At 60.0% G+C, this 13495-nt stretch overlaps 1 protein-coding gene across 1 annotated transcript in view; it reads left to right on the top strand.

Moving 5' to 3' along the window:
• The window catches only part of LOC147111341 (uncharacterized), a 60964-nt gene that overhangs the window by 38477 nt on the left and 8992 nt on the right, over positions 1 to 13495 (top strand). Inside the window, exons 4-5 of the mRNA XM_086002297.1 lie at positions 4069 to 4151; positions 7389 to 7616. Of these exons, the coding sequence (XP_085858423.1) occupies positions 4069 to 4151; positions 7389 to 7616 (311 nt within the window). The remainder of the gene's footprint in view (positions 1 to 4068; positions 4152 to 7388; positions 7617 to 13495) is intronic.

The following is a 13495-nucleotide window of genomic DNA, read 5'->3' as shown; positions in this document are numbered from 1 at the left end:
TTTTACAAGATAAGGGAGTGAAGGGTTATGGGGAGCGGGCGGGGAAGTGGCTTTGAGCCCAAGATCAGCCATGATCTTATTGAATGGCGGAGCAGGTCGAGGGGCCAAGGGGCCTATTCCTGCTCCTATTTCTTATGTTCTTAATCGGCCATGGGTGGCAGCATAGTCAAGCCCATTCTGTCCTCATCCAACATCCACAGAGGAACGTAGGAATTACTGGACGATAAAAGACCGAGGTCCCTCTAGTCCGCCATCGACCATCCTGGTAGTCACATGATCCAACGATAATGGGGTTGTTGACCAATCACAGCGATCAATCTCTATCAGTGAGTCTACAACAGACCCAGACACGAGGCGAGGAAACCCCCCAGTGGTGGAGAGCTTTGGGGAACCAGAGGTCCAAAGTCACCTGTTCCTCCCGAGCTCGCTTCAGTCCCCACACGTCACGTGTCCAATTACTCAGATACTGTGTCCCAGAATGTTATTTTCTGAAAGAAATCTCTCTTATTTTCATTTGAGTGAATCAGTATTAACTGCTCCCACCGTCTCCCTGGGGAGCCTGCTCCATGGATTGACCACTCGCTCACTGAAGTACTGTTTCCACAGATTAGGTTTGAATTTACCCCCCCTCGAGCTCAGGACGTGAGCACTGGTTTCACTGACTGGACAGGGTGAAGCAGCTCATCACGGTCAACATTATCCGGTCCCTTTAGAATCCTAAAAGCAGCAACCCTATTGACGTAAGGAAACTACTAGGCACTTGGTCGAAGCGTTAAACAAGGCTTTAATCAACTGTTTTACAACATGGAGGTCTAGTTGTGTCCTTCACTAGTTCCTGTTAAGAATGTCCTGCGCAAGCTGGGCCCGTGCCCGAATATTTATACTCTCCCTGGACAGCGCCACCCGCAGGCCGCTCAGTATCATTTCATAAGTCTTTCTTTTATGAATGACTGATTCATGTCACCTATCGCTGCTCAACCTTCTCCTTTCCAGTGAGAACAAGCCCCACACACTCGCACTTCCCGCCACGGGTCAGGACATTGTGATGAGGAGCAGGATACTGAGTCCAGTTAGGTTGGTCACACTAGGAAAAAAAAGCTTACGCGGCGAGTTGTTGTGATCCGGAACGCGCTGCCTGAAAGGGCAGTGGAAGCAGATTCAATAATAATTTTCAAAAGAGAATTGGATAAATACTTGAAAAGAAGAAATGTGCAGGGCTCTGGGGAAAGAGCCGGGGGGGAGTGGGACTAATTGGAGAGCTCGACCAAAGAGCCGGCACAGGCACGATGGGCCGAATGGCCTCCCTCTGTGCTGTATCATTCTAAGATTCTAACTCATAGCAGAACATCAGTAGGGCTCAGTTCCAAAACAGGTTTGAAAAGAAAAAAAAGAAAGATTTGCATTTCTCCAGTGCCTATCACGACCACCGGACGTCCCAAAGCGTTTCACAACTGATGAAGTAATTTTTTGAAGTGTGGTCACTGTTGTAATGTAGGAAATGCGGCAGCCAATTTGCGCAAACCAAGCTCCCACACACAGCAATGTGATAATGGCCAGATAATCTGTTTTAGTGATGTTGGTTGAGGGATAAATATTGGCCCCAGGACACCGGGGAGAACTCCCCCCTGCTCTGCTTTGAAATAGTGCCCATGGGATCTTGTTCGTCCACCTGAGAGGGCAGACGAGGCCTCGGTTTAATGTCTCATCTGAAAGACGGCACCTCCGACAGTGCAGCGCTCCCTCAGTACTGCCCCTCCGACAGTGCAGCACTCCCTCAGTACTGTCCCTCCGACAGTGCAGCGCTCCCTCTGTACTGCCCCTCCGACAGTGCAGCACTCCCTCAGTACTGCCCCTCTGACAGAGCAGTGCTCCCTCAGTACTGCCCCTCCGACAGTGCGGCGCTCCCTCGGTACTGCCCCTCCGACAGTGCGGCGCTCCCTCAGTACTGCCCCTCCGACAGTGCAGCACTCCCTCAGTACTGCCCCTCTGACAGAGCAGTGCTCCCTCAGTACTGCCCCTCCGACAGTGCGGCGCTCCCTCGGTACTGCCCCTCCGACAGTGCGGCGCTCCCTCAGTACTGCCCCTCCGACAGTGCGGCGCTCCCTCAGTACTGTCCCTCTGAGAGTGCAGCGCTCCCTCAGTACTGCCCCTCCGACAGTGCAGCGCTCGCTCAGTACTGTCCCTCTGACAGTGCAGCGCTCGCTCAGTACTGTCCCTCCGACAGTGCAGCGCTCCCTCAGTACCGCCCCTCCGACAGTGCGGCGCTCCCTCAGTACTGCACCCCCGACAGTGCGGCGCTCGCTCAGTACTGTCCCTCCGACAGTGCAGTGCTCCCTCAGTACTGCCCCTCTGACAGTGCGGCGCTCCCTCAGTACTGCCCCTCTGACAGTGAGGCGCTCCCTCAGTACTGTCCCTCCGACAGTGCAGTGCTCCCTCAGTACTGTCCCTCCGACAGTGCAGTGCTCCCTCAGTACTGTCCCTCCGACAGTGCAGCGCTCCCTCAGTACTGTCCCTCCGACAGTGCAGCGCTTCCTCAGTACTGCCCCTCCGACAGTGCAGCGCTCCCTCAGTACTTCCCCTCCGACAGTGCTGCGCTCCCTCAGTACTGCCCCTCCGACAGTGCAGTACTCCCTCAGTACTGTCCCTCCGACAGTGCAGCGCTCCTTCAGTACTGCCCCTCCGACAGTGCGGCGCTCCCTCAGTACTGTCCCTCCGACAGTGCGGCGCTCCCTCAGTACTGACCCCCCGACAGTGCGGCGCTCCCTCAGTACTGCCCCTCCGACAGTGCGGCGCTCCCTCAGTACTGCCCCTCCAACAGTGCGGCGCTCCCTCAGTACTGCCCCTCCGACAGTGCGGCGCTCCCTCAGTACTTCTCCTCCGACAGTGCAGCACTCCCTCAGTACTGCCCCTCCGACAGTGCAGCTCTCCCTCAGTACTGCCCCTCCGACAGTGCTGCGCTCCCTCAGTACTGTCCCTCCGACAGTGCAGCGCTCCTTCAGTACTGCCCCTCTGACAGTGCGGCGCTCCCTCAGTACTGCCCCTCTGACAGTGAGGCGCTCCCTCAGTACTGTCCCTCCGACAGTGCAGTGCTCCCTCAGTACTGTCCCTCCGACAGTGCAGTGCTCCCTCAGTACTGTCCCTCCGACAGTGCAGCGCTTCCTCAGTACTGCCCCTCCGACAGTGCAGCGCTCCCTCAGTACTGTCCCTCCGACAGTGCAGCGCTTCCTCAGTACTGCCCCTCCGACAGTGCAGCGCTCCCTCAGTACTTCCCCTCCGACAGTGCTGCGCTCCCTCAGTACTGCCCCTCCGACAGTGCAGTACTCCCTCAGTACTGTCCCTCCGACAGTGCAGCGCTCCTTCAGTACTGCCCCTCCGACAGTGCGGCGCTCCCTCAGTACTGTCCCTCCGACAGTGCGGCGCTCCCTCAGTACTGACCCCCCGACAGTGCGGCGCTCCCTCAGTACTGCCCCTCCGACAGTGCGGCGCTCCCTCAGTACTGCCCCTCCAACAGTGCGGCGCTCCCTCAGTACTGCCCCTCCGACAGTGCGGCGCTCCCTCAGTACTTCTCCTCCGACAGTGCAGCACTCCCTCAGTACTGCCCCTCCGACAGTGCAGCTCTCCCTCAGTACTGCCCCTCCGACAGTGCTGCGCTCCCTCAGTACTGTCCCTCCGACAGTGCAGCGCTCCTTCAGTACTGCCCCTCCGACAGTGCGGCGCTCCCTCAGTACTGCCCCTCCGACAGTGCGTCGCTCCCTCAGTACTGCCCCTCCGACAGTGCGGCGCTCCCTCAGTACTGCACTTGGGGTGTCGGTCTAGAATTGTGTGCTCAAGTCTCTGAAGTGGGGCTTGAACCCACGACCTTCTATATATAAATATTGCATTTATATATTGAGCCGTTCCTGTTGTGGGTAATGATGGTGTATGGAGCAGTGAATTTAAGCCAGGGCATGGATTGCCGCACATACACGGGCCGGTCCGGCACCTTGTTACTCCAAGCCGTTGAATGCTCGATAATTTGAGACTCTCTGAACAGCCTCACCTCTTGTCTCATTCATTCTACTCCTTCAGGACAGGTGACTGCTGAGAATCTGTGGCAAATCGTTAGAGAAGATTCCAGAAGCCGACGGTCTCTGACCGACTCGCAACTGCAGGTAAAAGAACAATATAGGAAGGTGAGGAACGGCCATTCGGCCCATCGACCCACTCCTTCTACAAACCAGTCACACCACACCATCATGGAATCTCCCAAACCTGTTCCCACTTCCCCACTCTCCTGAAGGCACTGGCTATTGTTGGGGTTCAGTTCCAGTACTTCACCCAAACAGCAATTCTTTGTGTGAAAGGCGAGACAGTATCAGAAAGCTATTGAACCAGGTGGGCATCACAGCCATGCCTGACACTGCCCTCACCCGACATCCACACACACGCTCTGTCCCACCGCTCACTGGGCAGCGATCAGAAGCAGAATGTCTGAGAGAAGGTCATTATCGCACCGCTACTGGTGTCATCCGTGGCTCAGTGGGCAGCACTCTCTCTCGCCTCTGAGTCAGAAGGTCGTGAATTCTAGTCCCACTCCAGAGACTGGAGCACAAAGTCCAGGCTGACATTCCAGTGCAGTGCTGGGGGAGTGCTGCACTGTCGGAGGGGCAGTACTGAGGGAGTGCTGCACTGTCAGAGGGGCAGTACTGAGGGAGCGCTGCACTGTCAGAGGGGCAGTACTGAGGGAGTGCCGCACTGTCGGAGGGGCGGTACTGAGGGACCGCTGCACTGTCGGAGGGGCAGTACTGAGGGAGCGCTGCACTGTCAGAGGGGCAGTACTGAGGGAGAGCTGCACTGTCGGAGGGGCAGTACTGAGGGAGTGCCGCACTGTCGGAGGGGCGGTACTGAGGGAGCGCTGCACTGTCGGAGGGGCAGTACTGAGGGAGCGCTGCACTGTCGGAGGGTCAGTACTGAGGGAGCGCTGCACTGTGGGAGGGGCAGTACTGAGGGAGCGCTGCACTGTCAGAGGGGCAGTACTGAGGGAGCGCTGCACTGTCAGAGAGGCAGTACTGAGGGAGAGCTGCACTGTCGGAGGGGCAGTACTAAGGGAGCGCCGCACTGTCGGAGGTTCAGTACTGAGGGAGCGCCGCACTGTCGGAGGGGCAGTGCTGAGGGAGCGCCGCACTGTCGGAGGGGCAGTACTGAGGGAGCGCCGCACTGTCGGAGGGTCAGTACTGAGGGAGAGCTGCACTGTCGGAGGGGCAGTACTGAGGGAGTGCCGCACTGTCGGAGGAGCAGTACTGAGGGAGTGCTGCACTGTCGGAGGGTCAGTACTGAGGGAGCGCTGCACTGTCGGAGGGTCAGTACTGAGGGAGCGCTGCACTGTCGGGGGGCAGTACTGAGGGAGCGCTGCACTGTCGGAGGGTCAGTACTGAGGGAGCGCTGCACTGTCGGAGGGGCAGTACTGAGGGAGCGCTGCACTGTCGGAGGGGCAGTACTGAGGGAGTGCTGCACTGTCGGAGGGTCAGTACTGAGGGAGCGCTGCACTGTCGGAGGGGCAGTACTGAGGGAGCGCTGCACTGTCGGAGGGTCAGTACTGAGGGAGCGCTGCACTGTCGGAGGGGCAGTACTGAGGGAGTGCCGCACTGTCGGAGGGGCAGTACTGAGGGAGCGCTGCACTGTCGGAGGGGCAGTACTGAGGGAGCGCTGCACTGTCGGAGGGGCAGTACTGAGGGAGCGCTGCACTGTCAGAGGGGCAGTACTGAGGGGGCGCTGCACTGTCAGAGGGGCAGTACTGAGGGAGTGCTGCACTGTCAGAGGTGCCGTCTTTCAGATGAGACGTTAAACTCTCTCAGGTAGACCTGAAAGATCCCATGGACACTACTGGAAGAAGAGCAGGGGAGTTCTCCCCGGTGTCCTGGGCAATATTTATCCCTCAATCAACATCACTAAGACAGATTATCTGGTCATTTTCACATTGCTGTTTGTGGGAGCTCTGTGATGGATTATGTTTCCCCGAGCATCCCTGATTATAATCGCTCCACCATTGGGGGCCGTGCCTTCTGTTGCCTGGGCCCCGAGCTCTGGAATTCCCTCCCTAAACCTCTCCACCTCTCCACCTCTCTCTCCTCCTTTAAGACGCTCCTTAAAACCTACCTCTTTGACCAAGCGTTTGGTCACCTGTCCTAATTTCTCCTAATGTGGCTCGGTGTCAAATTTTGTCTGATTTACGCTCCTGTAAAGCGCCTTGGGACGTTTTACTACGTTAAAGGCGCTATACAAATACACGTTGTTGTTGGTGTGAGTTAGGGTCCTCTCAGCGGCACTCACACAGCTGGCCTGAGTTCCTCTGAGGCCTCCAGTGGGCCTGAAGGGTGGGATTCCCGGGATAAGTTCGGGAACTCCACCAGACACACTCCCCCTGGCACAGGGTGGATGATCTGCCCATGGCCCATCCCTACCACAATTTAACGGGTCACGGCAACAGGCGTGCCGTGGTTATGTTGCTGGATTAGTAATCCAGAGATCGTGACTTCAAATCCCATCCATGCAATTTCAGATTGAGTTTTTCAAAAAAATCTGGAACTCAAAGTCCGGTACCAGTAAAAGTGACCGGCGGATTGTCGTAAAAGCCCAACTGGGTCACTGATGTCCCTTCAGGGAAGGAAACCTGCCGTCCTCACCCGGTCTGGGCCTACATAAGAACATAAGAAACAGGAGCAGGAGTCGGCCATTCGGCCCCTCGAGCCTGCTCCGCCATTCAATAAGATCATGGCTGATCATCGACCTCAACTCCACTCCCCCGCCCGATCCCCATAACCCTCGACTCCCCTGTAGCTCAAATATACGTCAATCTCCGCCTTGAATATACTCAATGACTCCACCTCCACAGCTCTCTGGGGAAGAGAATTTCAAAGATTCACCGCCCTCTGAGAGAAGAAATTCCTCCTCATTTCCGATTTAAAAGGGTTTCCCCTTATCCTGAAATTATGCCCCCTGGTTCTAGATTCCCCCACGAGGGGAAACATCCTCCCTGCCTCGACCCTGTCACGTGACTCCAGTCCCTCACCAACATGATTGGCTCTTAACTGCCCTGAAGTGGCCGAGCGAGACACTCAGTTTCTATCAAACCCGTTACCAGAGGTTCAAGTAGAAGGCCCACCCCCACCTCCTCAGGGCAACTCGGGATGGGCAATAAATGCCGGCCTTGCCAGCGACGCCCACATCCCGGGAATTTTTTTATAAACTGGGAGGGAATTGCAGCTATTAACTCTGCCGTCCCTGGTGGGAGTCCACCATTCTGCCCGCCCCAGCAGCCCTGGCCTGTTGTATTTGCACGAAGATTAATTTAAGAAGAGCGATTGCGTGTTAACAAAGGGCCCTGTGGTGATGCGTTCCTCTTGTGTCAGGGCTGTGGGCTGGACAGGTGGACCGGAGCCGGGGTTACAAAAGGCTCGCGCCCCAGCGTGAGCGGATTACGCAGGGCCGCGGAGAGGCAGCAAGGACACACCGCAGCCATGCTCAGCAGCAACCCGCTGCCCGACTTAAATGACAGCGCAGGCCGAGAGGGGCCGAGGAGATTCCTGGCATCGGGACTCGCCGCCAGCCCAACGCGTTCCTGCATAAGGAAGGACGAGGTACAGTGTGGGGCTCCGGGTGGGAAGAATTAACGGCGGGGCGGGGGAGGGTGGGGTTCAAGTAACATCACCTTCTTCAATGAAACAAAAATAGATTTGTGTTAAGCTGTCAACTGCGGCTCATTGGGGTGCACTCTCTCTCCCCTCTGAGTCAGAAGGTTGTGGGACTTGAGCACAATAATCCAGGTCGACACTCGAGTGCCAGTACTGAGGGAGCGCTCCCTCAGTACTGCCCCTCTAACAGTGCGGCACTCCCTCAGTACTGCGCCTCTGACAGTGCAGCGCTCCCTCAGTACTGCCCCTCCGACAGTGCGGCGCTCCCTCAGTACTGCCCCTCCGACAGTGCAGCGCTCCCTCAGTACTGCCCCTCCGACAGTGCGGCGCTCCCACAGTACTGCCCCTCCGACAGTGCGGCGCTCCCTCAGTACTGACCCTCCGACAGTGAGGCGCTCCCTCAGTACTGACCCTCCGACAGTGAGGCGCTCCCTCAGTACTGCCCCTCCGACAGTGCGGCGCTCCCTCAGTACTGCCCCTCCGACAGTGCTGTGCTCCCTCAGTACCGGCCCTTAGACAGTGCGGTGCTCCCTCAGTACTGACCCTCCGACAGTGTGGCACTCCCTCAGTACTGCCCCTCCGACAGTGCAGCGCTCCCTCAGTACTGCCCCTCCGACAGTGCAGCGCTCCCTCAGTACTGCCCCTCCGTCAGTGCGGCACTTCCTCAGTACTGCCCCTCCGACAGTGCGGCGCTCCCTCAGTACTGCCCCTCCGACAGTGCGGCGCTCCCTCAGTACTGCCCCTCCGACAGTGCAGTGCTCCCTCAGTACTGCCCCTCCGACAGTGCGGCACTCCCTCAGTACTGCCCCTCTGACAGTGCAGCGCTCCCTCAGTACTGCTCCTCCGACAGTGCGGTGCTCGCTCAGTATTGCCCCTCCGACAGTGCAGTGCTCCCTCAGTACTGCCCCTCCGACAGTGCGGCGCTCCCTCAGTACTGCTCCTCCAACAGTGCAGCACTCCCTCAGTTTTGCCCCTCCGTCAGTGCAGCGCTTCCTCAGTACTGACCCTCTAACAGTGCAGCTCTCCCTCAGTACTGCCCCTCCGACAGTACAGCGCTCCCTCAGTACTGCTCCTCCGACAGTGCAGTGCTCCCTCAGTACTGACCCTCTGACAGTGCAGCTCTCCCTCAGTACTGCCCCTCCGACAGTGCAGCTCTCCCTCAGTACTGCCCCTCCGACTGTGCAGCGCTCCCTCAGCACTGCCCCTCCAGCAGTGCAGCACTCCCTCAGTACTGCCCCTCTGACAGTGCAGCGCTCCCTCAGTACTGCCCCTCCGACAGTGCGGCGCTCCCTCAGTACTGGCCCTCCAACAGTGCAGCGCTCCCTCAGTACTGCCCCTCCAACAGTGCGGCGCTCCCTCAGTACTGCCCGTCCGACAGTGCAGCACTCCCTCAGTACTGACCCTCCGACAGTGCGGCGCTCCCACAGTACTGCCCCTCCGACAGTGCAGCACTCCCTCAGTACTGCCCCTCCGACAGTGCAGTGCTCCCTCAGTACTGACCCTCTGACAGTGCAGCTCTCCCTCAGTACTGCCCCTCCGACAGTGCAGCTCTCCCTCAGTACTGCCCCTCCGACTGTGCAGCGCTCCCTCAGTACTGCCCCTCCAGCAGTGCAGCACTCCCTCAGTACTGCCCCTCTGACAGTGCAGCGCTCCCTCAGTACTGCCCCTCCGACAGTGCGGCGCTCCCTCAGTACTGGCCCTCCAACAGTGCAGCGCTCCCTCAGTACTGCCCCTCCAACAGTGCGGCGCTCCCTCAGTACTGCCCGTCCGACAGTGCAGCACTCCCTCAGTACTGACCCTCCGACAGTGCGGCGCTCCCTCAGCACTGCCCCTCCGACAGTGCAGCTCTCCCTCAGTACTGCCCCTCCGACAGTGCGGCGCTCCCTCAGTACTGCCCCTCCGACAGTGCAGCGCTCCCACAGTACTGCCCCTCCGACAGTGCGGCTCTCCCTCAGTACTGCCCCTCCGACAGTGCGGCGCTCCCTCAGTACTGCCCCTCCGACAGTGTGGCACTCCCTCAGTACTGCCCCTCCGACAGTGTGGCGCTCCCTCAGTACTGCCCCTCCGACAGTGCGGCGCTCCCTCAGTACTGCCCCTCTGACAGTGCGGCGCTCCCTCAGTACTGCCCCTCCGACAGTGCAGCGCTCCCTCAGTACTGCCCCTCTGACAGTGCGGCGCTCCCTCAGTACTGCCCCTCTGACAGTGCAGCACTCCCTCAGTACTGCCCCTCTGACAGTGTGGCGCTCCCTCAGTACTGCCCCTCTGACAGTGCAGCACTCCCTCAGTACTGCCCCTCTGACAGTGCGGCGCTCCCTCAGTACTGCCCCTCTGACAGTGCAGCACTCCCTCAGTACTGCCCCTCTGACAGTGCAGCACTCCCTCAGTACTGCCCCTCTGACAGTGCAGCACTCCCTCAGTACTGCCCCTCTGACAGTGCGGCGCTCCCTCAGTACTGCCCCTCTGACAGTGCGGCGCTCCCTCAGTACTGCCCCTCTGACAGTGCAGCACTCCCTCAGTACTGCCCCTCTGACAGTGCAGCACTCCCTCAGTACTGCCCCTCCGACAGTGTGGCACTCCCTCAGTACTGCCCCTCTGACAGTGTGGCGCTCCCTCAGTACTGCCCCTCTGACAGTGCAGCACTCCCTCAGTACTGCCCCTCTGACAGTGCGGCGCTCCCTCAGTACTGCCCCTCTGACAGTGCAGCACTCCCTCAGTACTGCCCCTCTGACAGTGCAGCACTCCCTCAGTACTGCCCCTCTGACAGTGCAGCACTCCCTCAGTACTGCCCCTCTGACAGTGCGGCGCTCCCTCAGTACTGCCCCTCTGACAGTGCGGCGCTCCCTCAGTACTGCCCCTCTGACAGTGCAGCACTCCCTCAGTACTGCCCCTCTGACAGTGCAGCACTCCCTCAGTACTGCCCCTCCGACAGTGTGGCACTCCCTCAGTACTGCCCCTCTGACAGTGCGGCGCTCCCTCAGTACTGCCCCTCTGACAGTGCAGCACTCCCTCAGTACTGCCCCTCTGACAGTGCAGCACTCCCTCAGTACTGCCCCTCCGACAGTGCGGCTCTCCCTCAGCACTGCCCCTCCGACAGTGTGGCACTCCCTCAGCACTGCCCCTCCGACAGTGCGGCGCTCCCTCAGTACTGCCCCTCTGACAGTGCAGCACTCCCTCAGTACTGCCCCTCTGACAGTGCAGCACTCCCTCAGTACTGCCCCTCCGACAGTGTGGCACTCCCTCAGTACTGCCCCTCTGACAGTGCGGCGCTCCCTCAGTACTGCCCCTCTGACAGTGCAGCACTCCCTCAGTACTGCCCCTCTGACAGTGCAGCACTCCCTCAGTACTGCCCCTCCGACAGTGCGGCTCTCCCTCAGTACTGCCCCTCTGACAGTGCAGCACTCCCTCAGTACTGCCCCTCCGACAGTGCGGCGCTCCCTCAGTACTGCCCCTCCGACAGTGTGGCACTCCCTGAGCACTGCCCCTCCGACAGTGTGGCGCTCCCTCAGTACTGCCCCTCCGACAGTGTGGCGCTCCCTCAGTACTGACCCTCCGACAGTGTGGCGCTCCCTCAGTACTGCCCCTCCGACAGTGCGGCTCTCCCTCAGCACTGCCCCTCCGACAGTGTGGCACTCCCTCAGCACTGCCCCTCCGACAGTGCGGCGCTCCCTCAGTACTGCCCCTCTGACAGTGCAGCACTCCCTCAGTACTGCCCCTCTGACAGTGCAGCACTCCCTCAGTACTGCCCCTCCGACAGTGTGGCACTCCCTCAGTACTGCCCCTCTGACAGTGCGGCGCTCCCTCAGTACTGCCCCTCTGACAGTGCAGCACTCCCTCAGTACTGCCCCTCTGACAGTGCAGCACTCCCTCAGTACTGCCCCTCCGACAGTGCGGCTCTCCCTCAGTACTGCCCCTCTGACAGTGCAGCACTCCCTCAGTACTGCCCCTCCGACAGTGCGGCGCTCCCTCAGTACTGCCCCTCCGACAGTGTGGCACTCCCTGAGCACTGCCCCTCCGACAGTGTGGCGCTCCCTCAGTACTGCCCCTCCGACAGTGTGGCGCTCCCTCAGTACTGACCCTCCGACAGTGTGGCGCTCCCTCAGTACTGACCCTCCGACAGTGCGGCACTCCCTCAGTACTGCCCCTCCGACAGTGTGGCGCTCCCTCAGTACTGACCCTCCGACAGTGTGGCGCTCCCTCAGTACTGACCCTCCGACAGTGTGGCACTCCCTCAGTACTGCCCCTCCGACAGTGTGGCACTCCCTCAGCACTGCCCCTCCGACAGTGCGGCGCTCCCTCAGTACTGCCCCTCTGACAGTGCAGCACTCCCTCAGTACTGCCCCTCTGACAGTGCAGCACTCCCTCAGTACTGCCCCTCCGACAGTGTGGCACTCCCTCAGTACTGCCCCTCTGACAGTGCGGCGCTCCCTCAGTACTGCCCCTCTGACAGTGCAGCACTCCCTCAGTACTGCCCCTCTGACAGTGCAGCACTCCCTCAGTACTGCCCCTCCGACAGTGCGGCTCTCCCTCAGTACTGCCCCTCTGACAGTGCAGCACTCCCTCAGTACTGCCCCTCCGACAGTGCGGCGCTCCCTCAGTACTGCCCCTCCGACAGTGTGGCACTCCCTGAGCACTGCCCCTCCGACAGTGTGGCGCTCCCTCAGTACTGCCCCTCCGACAGTGTGGCGCTCCCTCAGTACTGACCCTCCGACAGTGTGGCGCTCCCTCAGTACTGACCCTCCGACAGTGCGGCACTCCCTCAGTACTGCCCCTCCGACAGTGTGGCGCTCCCTCAGTACTGACCCTCCGACAGTGTGGCGCTCCCTCAGTACTGACCCTCCGACAGTGTGGCACTCCCTCAGTACTGCCCCTCCGACAGTGTGGCACTCCCTCAGTACTGCCCCTCCGACAGTGTGGCACTCCCTCAGTACTGCCCCTCCGACAGTGTGGCACTCCCTCAGCACTGCCCCTCCGACAGTGCGGCGCTCCCTCAGTACTGCCCCTCTGACAGTGCAGCACTCCCTCAGTACTGCCCCTCTGACAGTGCAGCACTCCCTCAGTACTGCCCCTCCGACAGTGTGGCACTCCCTCAGTACTGCCCCTCTGACAGTGCGGCGCTCCCTCAGTACTGCCCCTCTGACAGTGCAGCACTCCCTCAGTACTGCCCCTCTGACAGTGCAGCACTCCCTCAGTACTGCCCCTCCGACAGTGCGGCTCTCCCTCAGTACTGCCCCTCTGACAGTGCAGCACTCCCTCAGTACTGCCCCTCCGACAGTGCGGCGCTCCCTCAGTACTGCCCCTCCGACAGTGTGGCACTCCCTGAGCACTGCCCCTCCGACAGTGTGGCGCTCCCTCAGTACTGCCCCTCCGACAGTGTGGCGCTCCCTCAGTACTGACCCTCCGACAGTGTGGCGCTCCCTCAGTACTGACCCTCCGACAGTGCGGCACTCCCTCAGTACTGCCCCTCCGACAGTGTGGCGCTCCCTCAGTACTGACCCTCCGACAGTGTGGCGCTCCCTCAGTACTGACCCTCCGACAGTGTGGCACTCCCTCAGTACTGCCCCTCCGACAGTGCGGCGCTCCCTCAGTACTGCACTGGAGTGTCAGCCTAGATGATGTGCTCGAGTCTGTGGAGTGGGACTCGATCCCACGACCTTCTGACTCAGAGGCGAGAGTGCCTTAGAGCAAGGAAAAACGGACCATGAAGCTGTGGGCTTGCTGTACAAACCCAACTGGTTCACTGATGCCCCGCAGGGAAGGGAACCTGCCATCTTTACCCAGCCTGGGCCTACAGGTGACTCCAGTCCATATTAGTGGGTCACTTCATG

This window comes from Somniosus microcephalus, chromosome 11 (assembly GCF_052327205.1).
Source record: "Somniosus microcephalus isolate GS21.2 chromosome 11, FLI_Smic_1.0, whole genome shotgun sequence".
Classification (NCBI taxonomy): Eukaryota; Metazoa; Chordata; class Chondrichthyes; order Squaliformes; family Somniosidae; genus Somniosus; species Somniosus microcephalus.
Note: the sequence above shows the minus strand (reverse complement) of the source record. Positions and strands in the feature narration are given on the sequence as shown.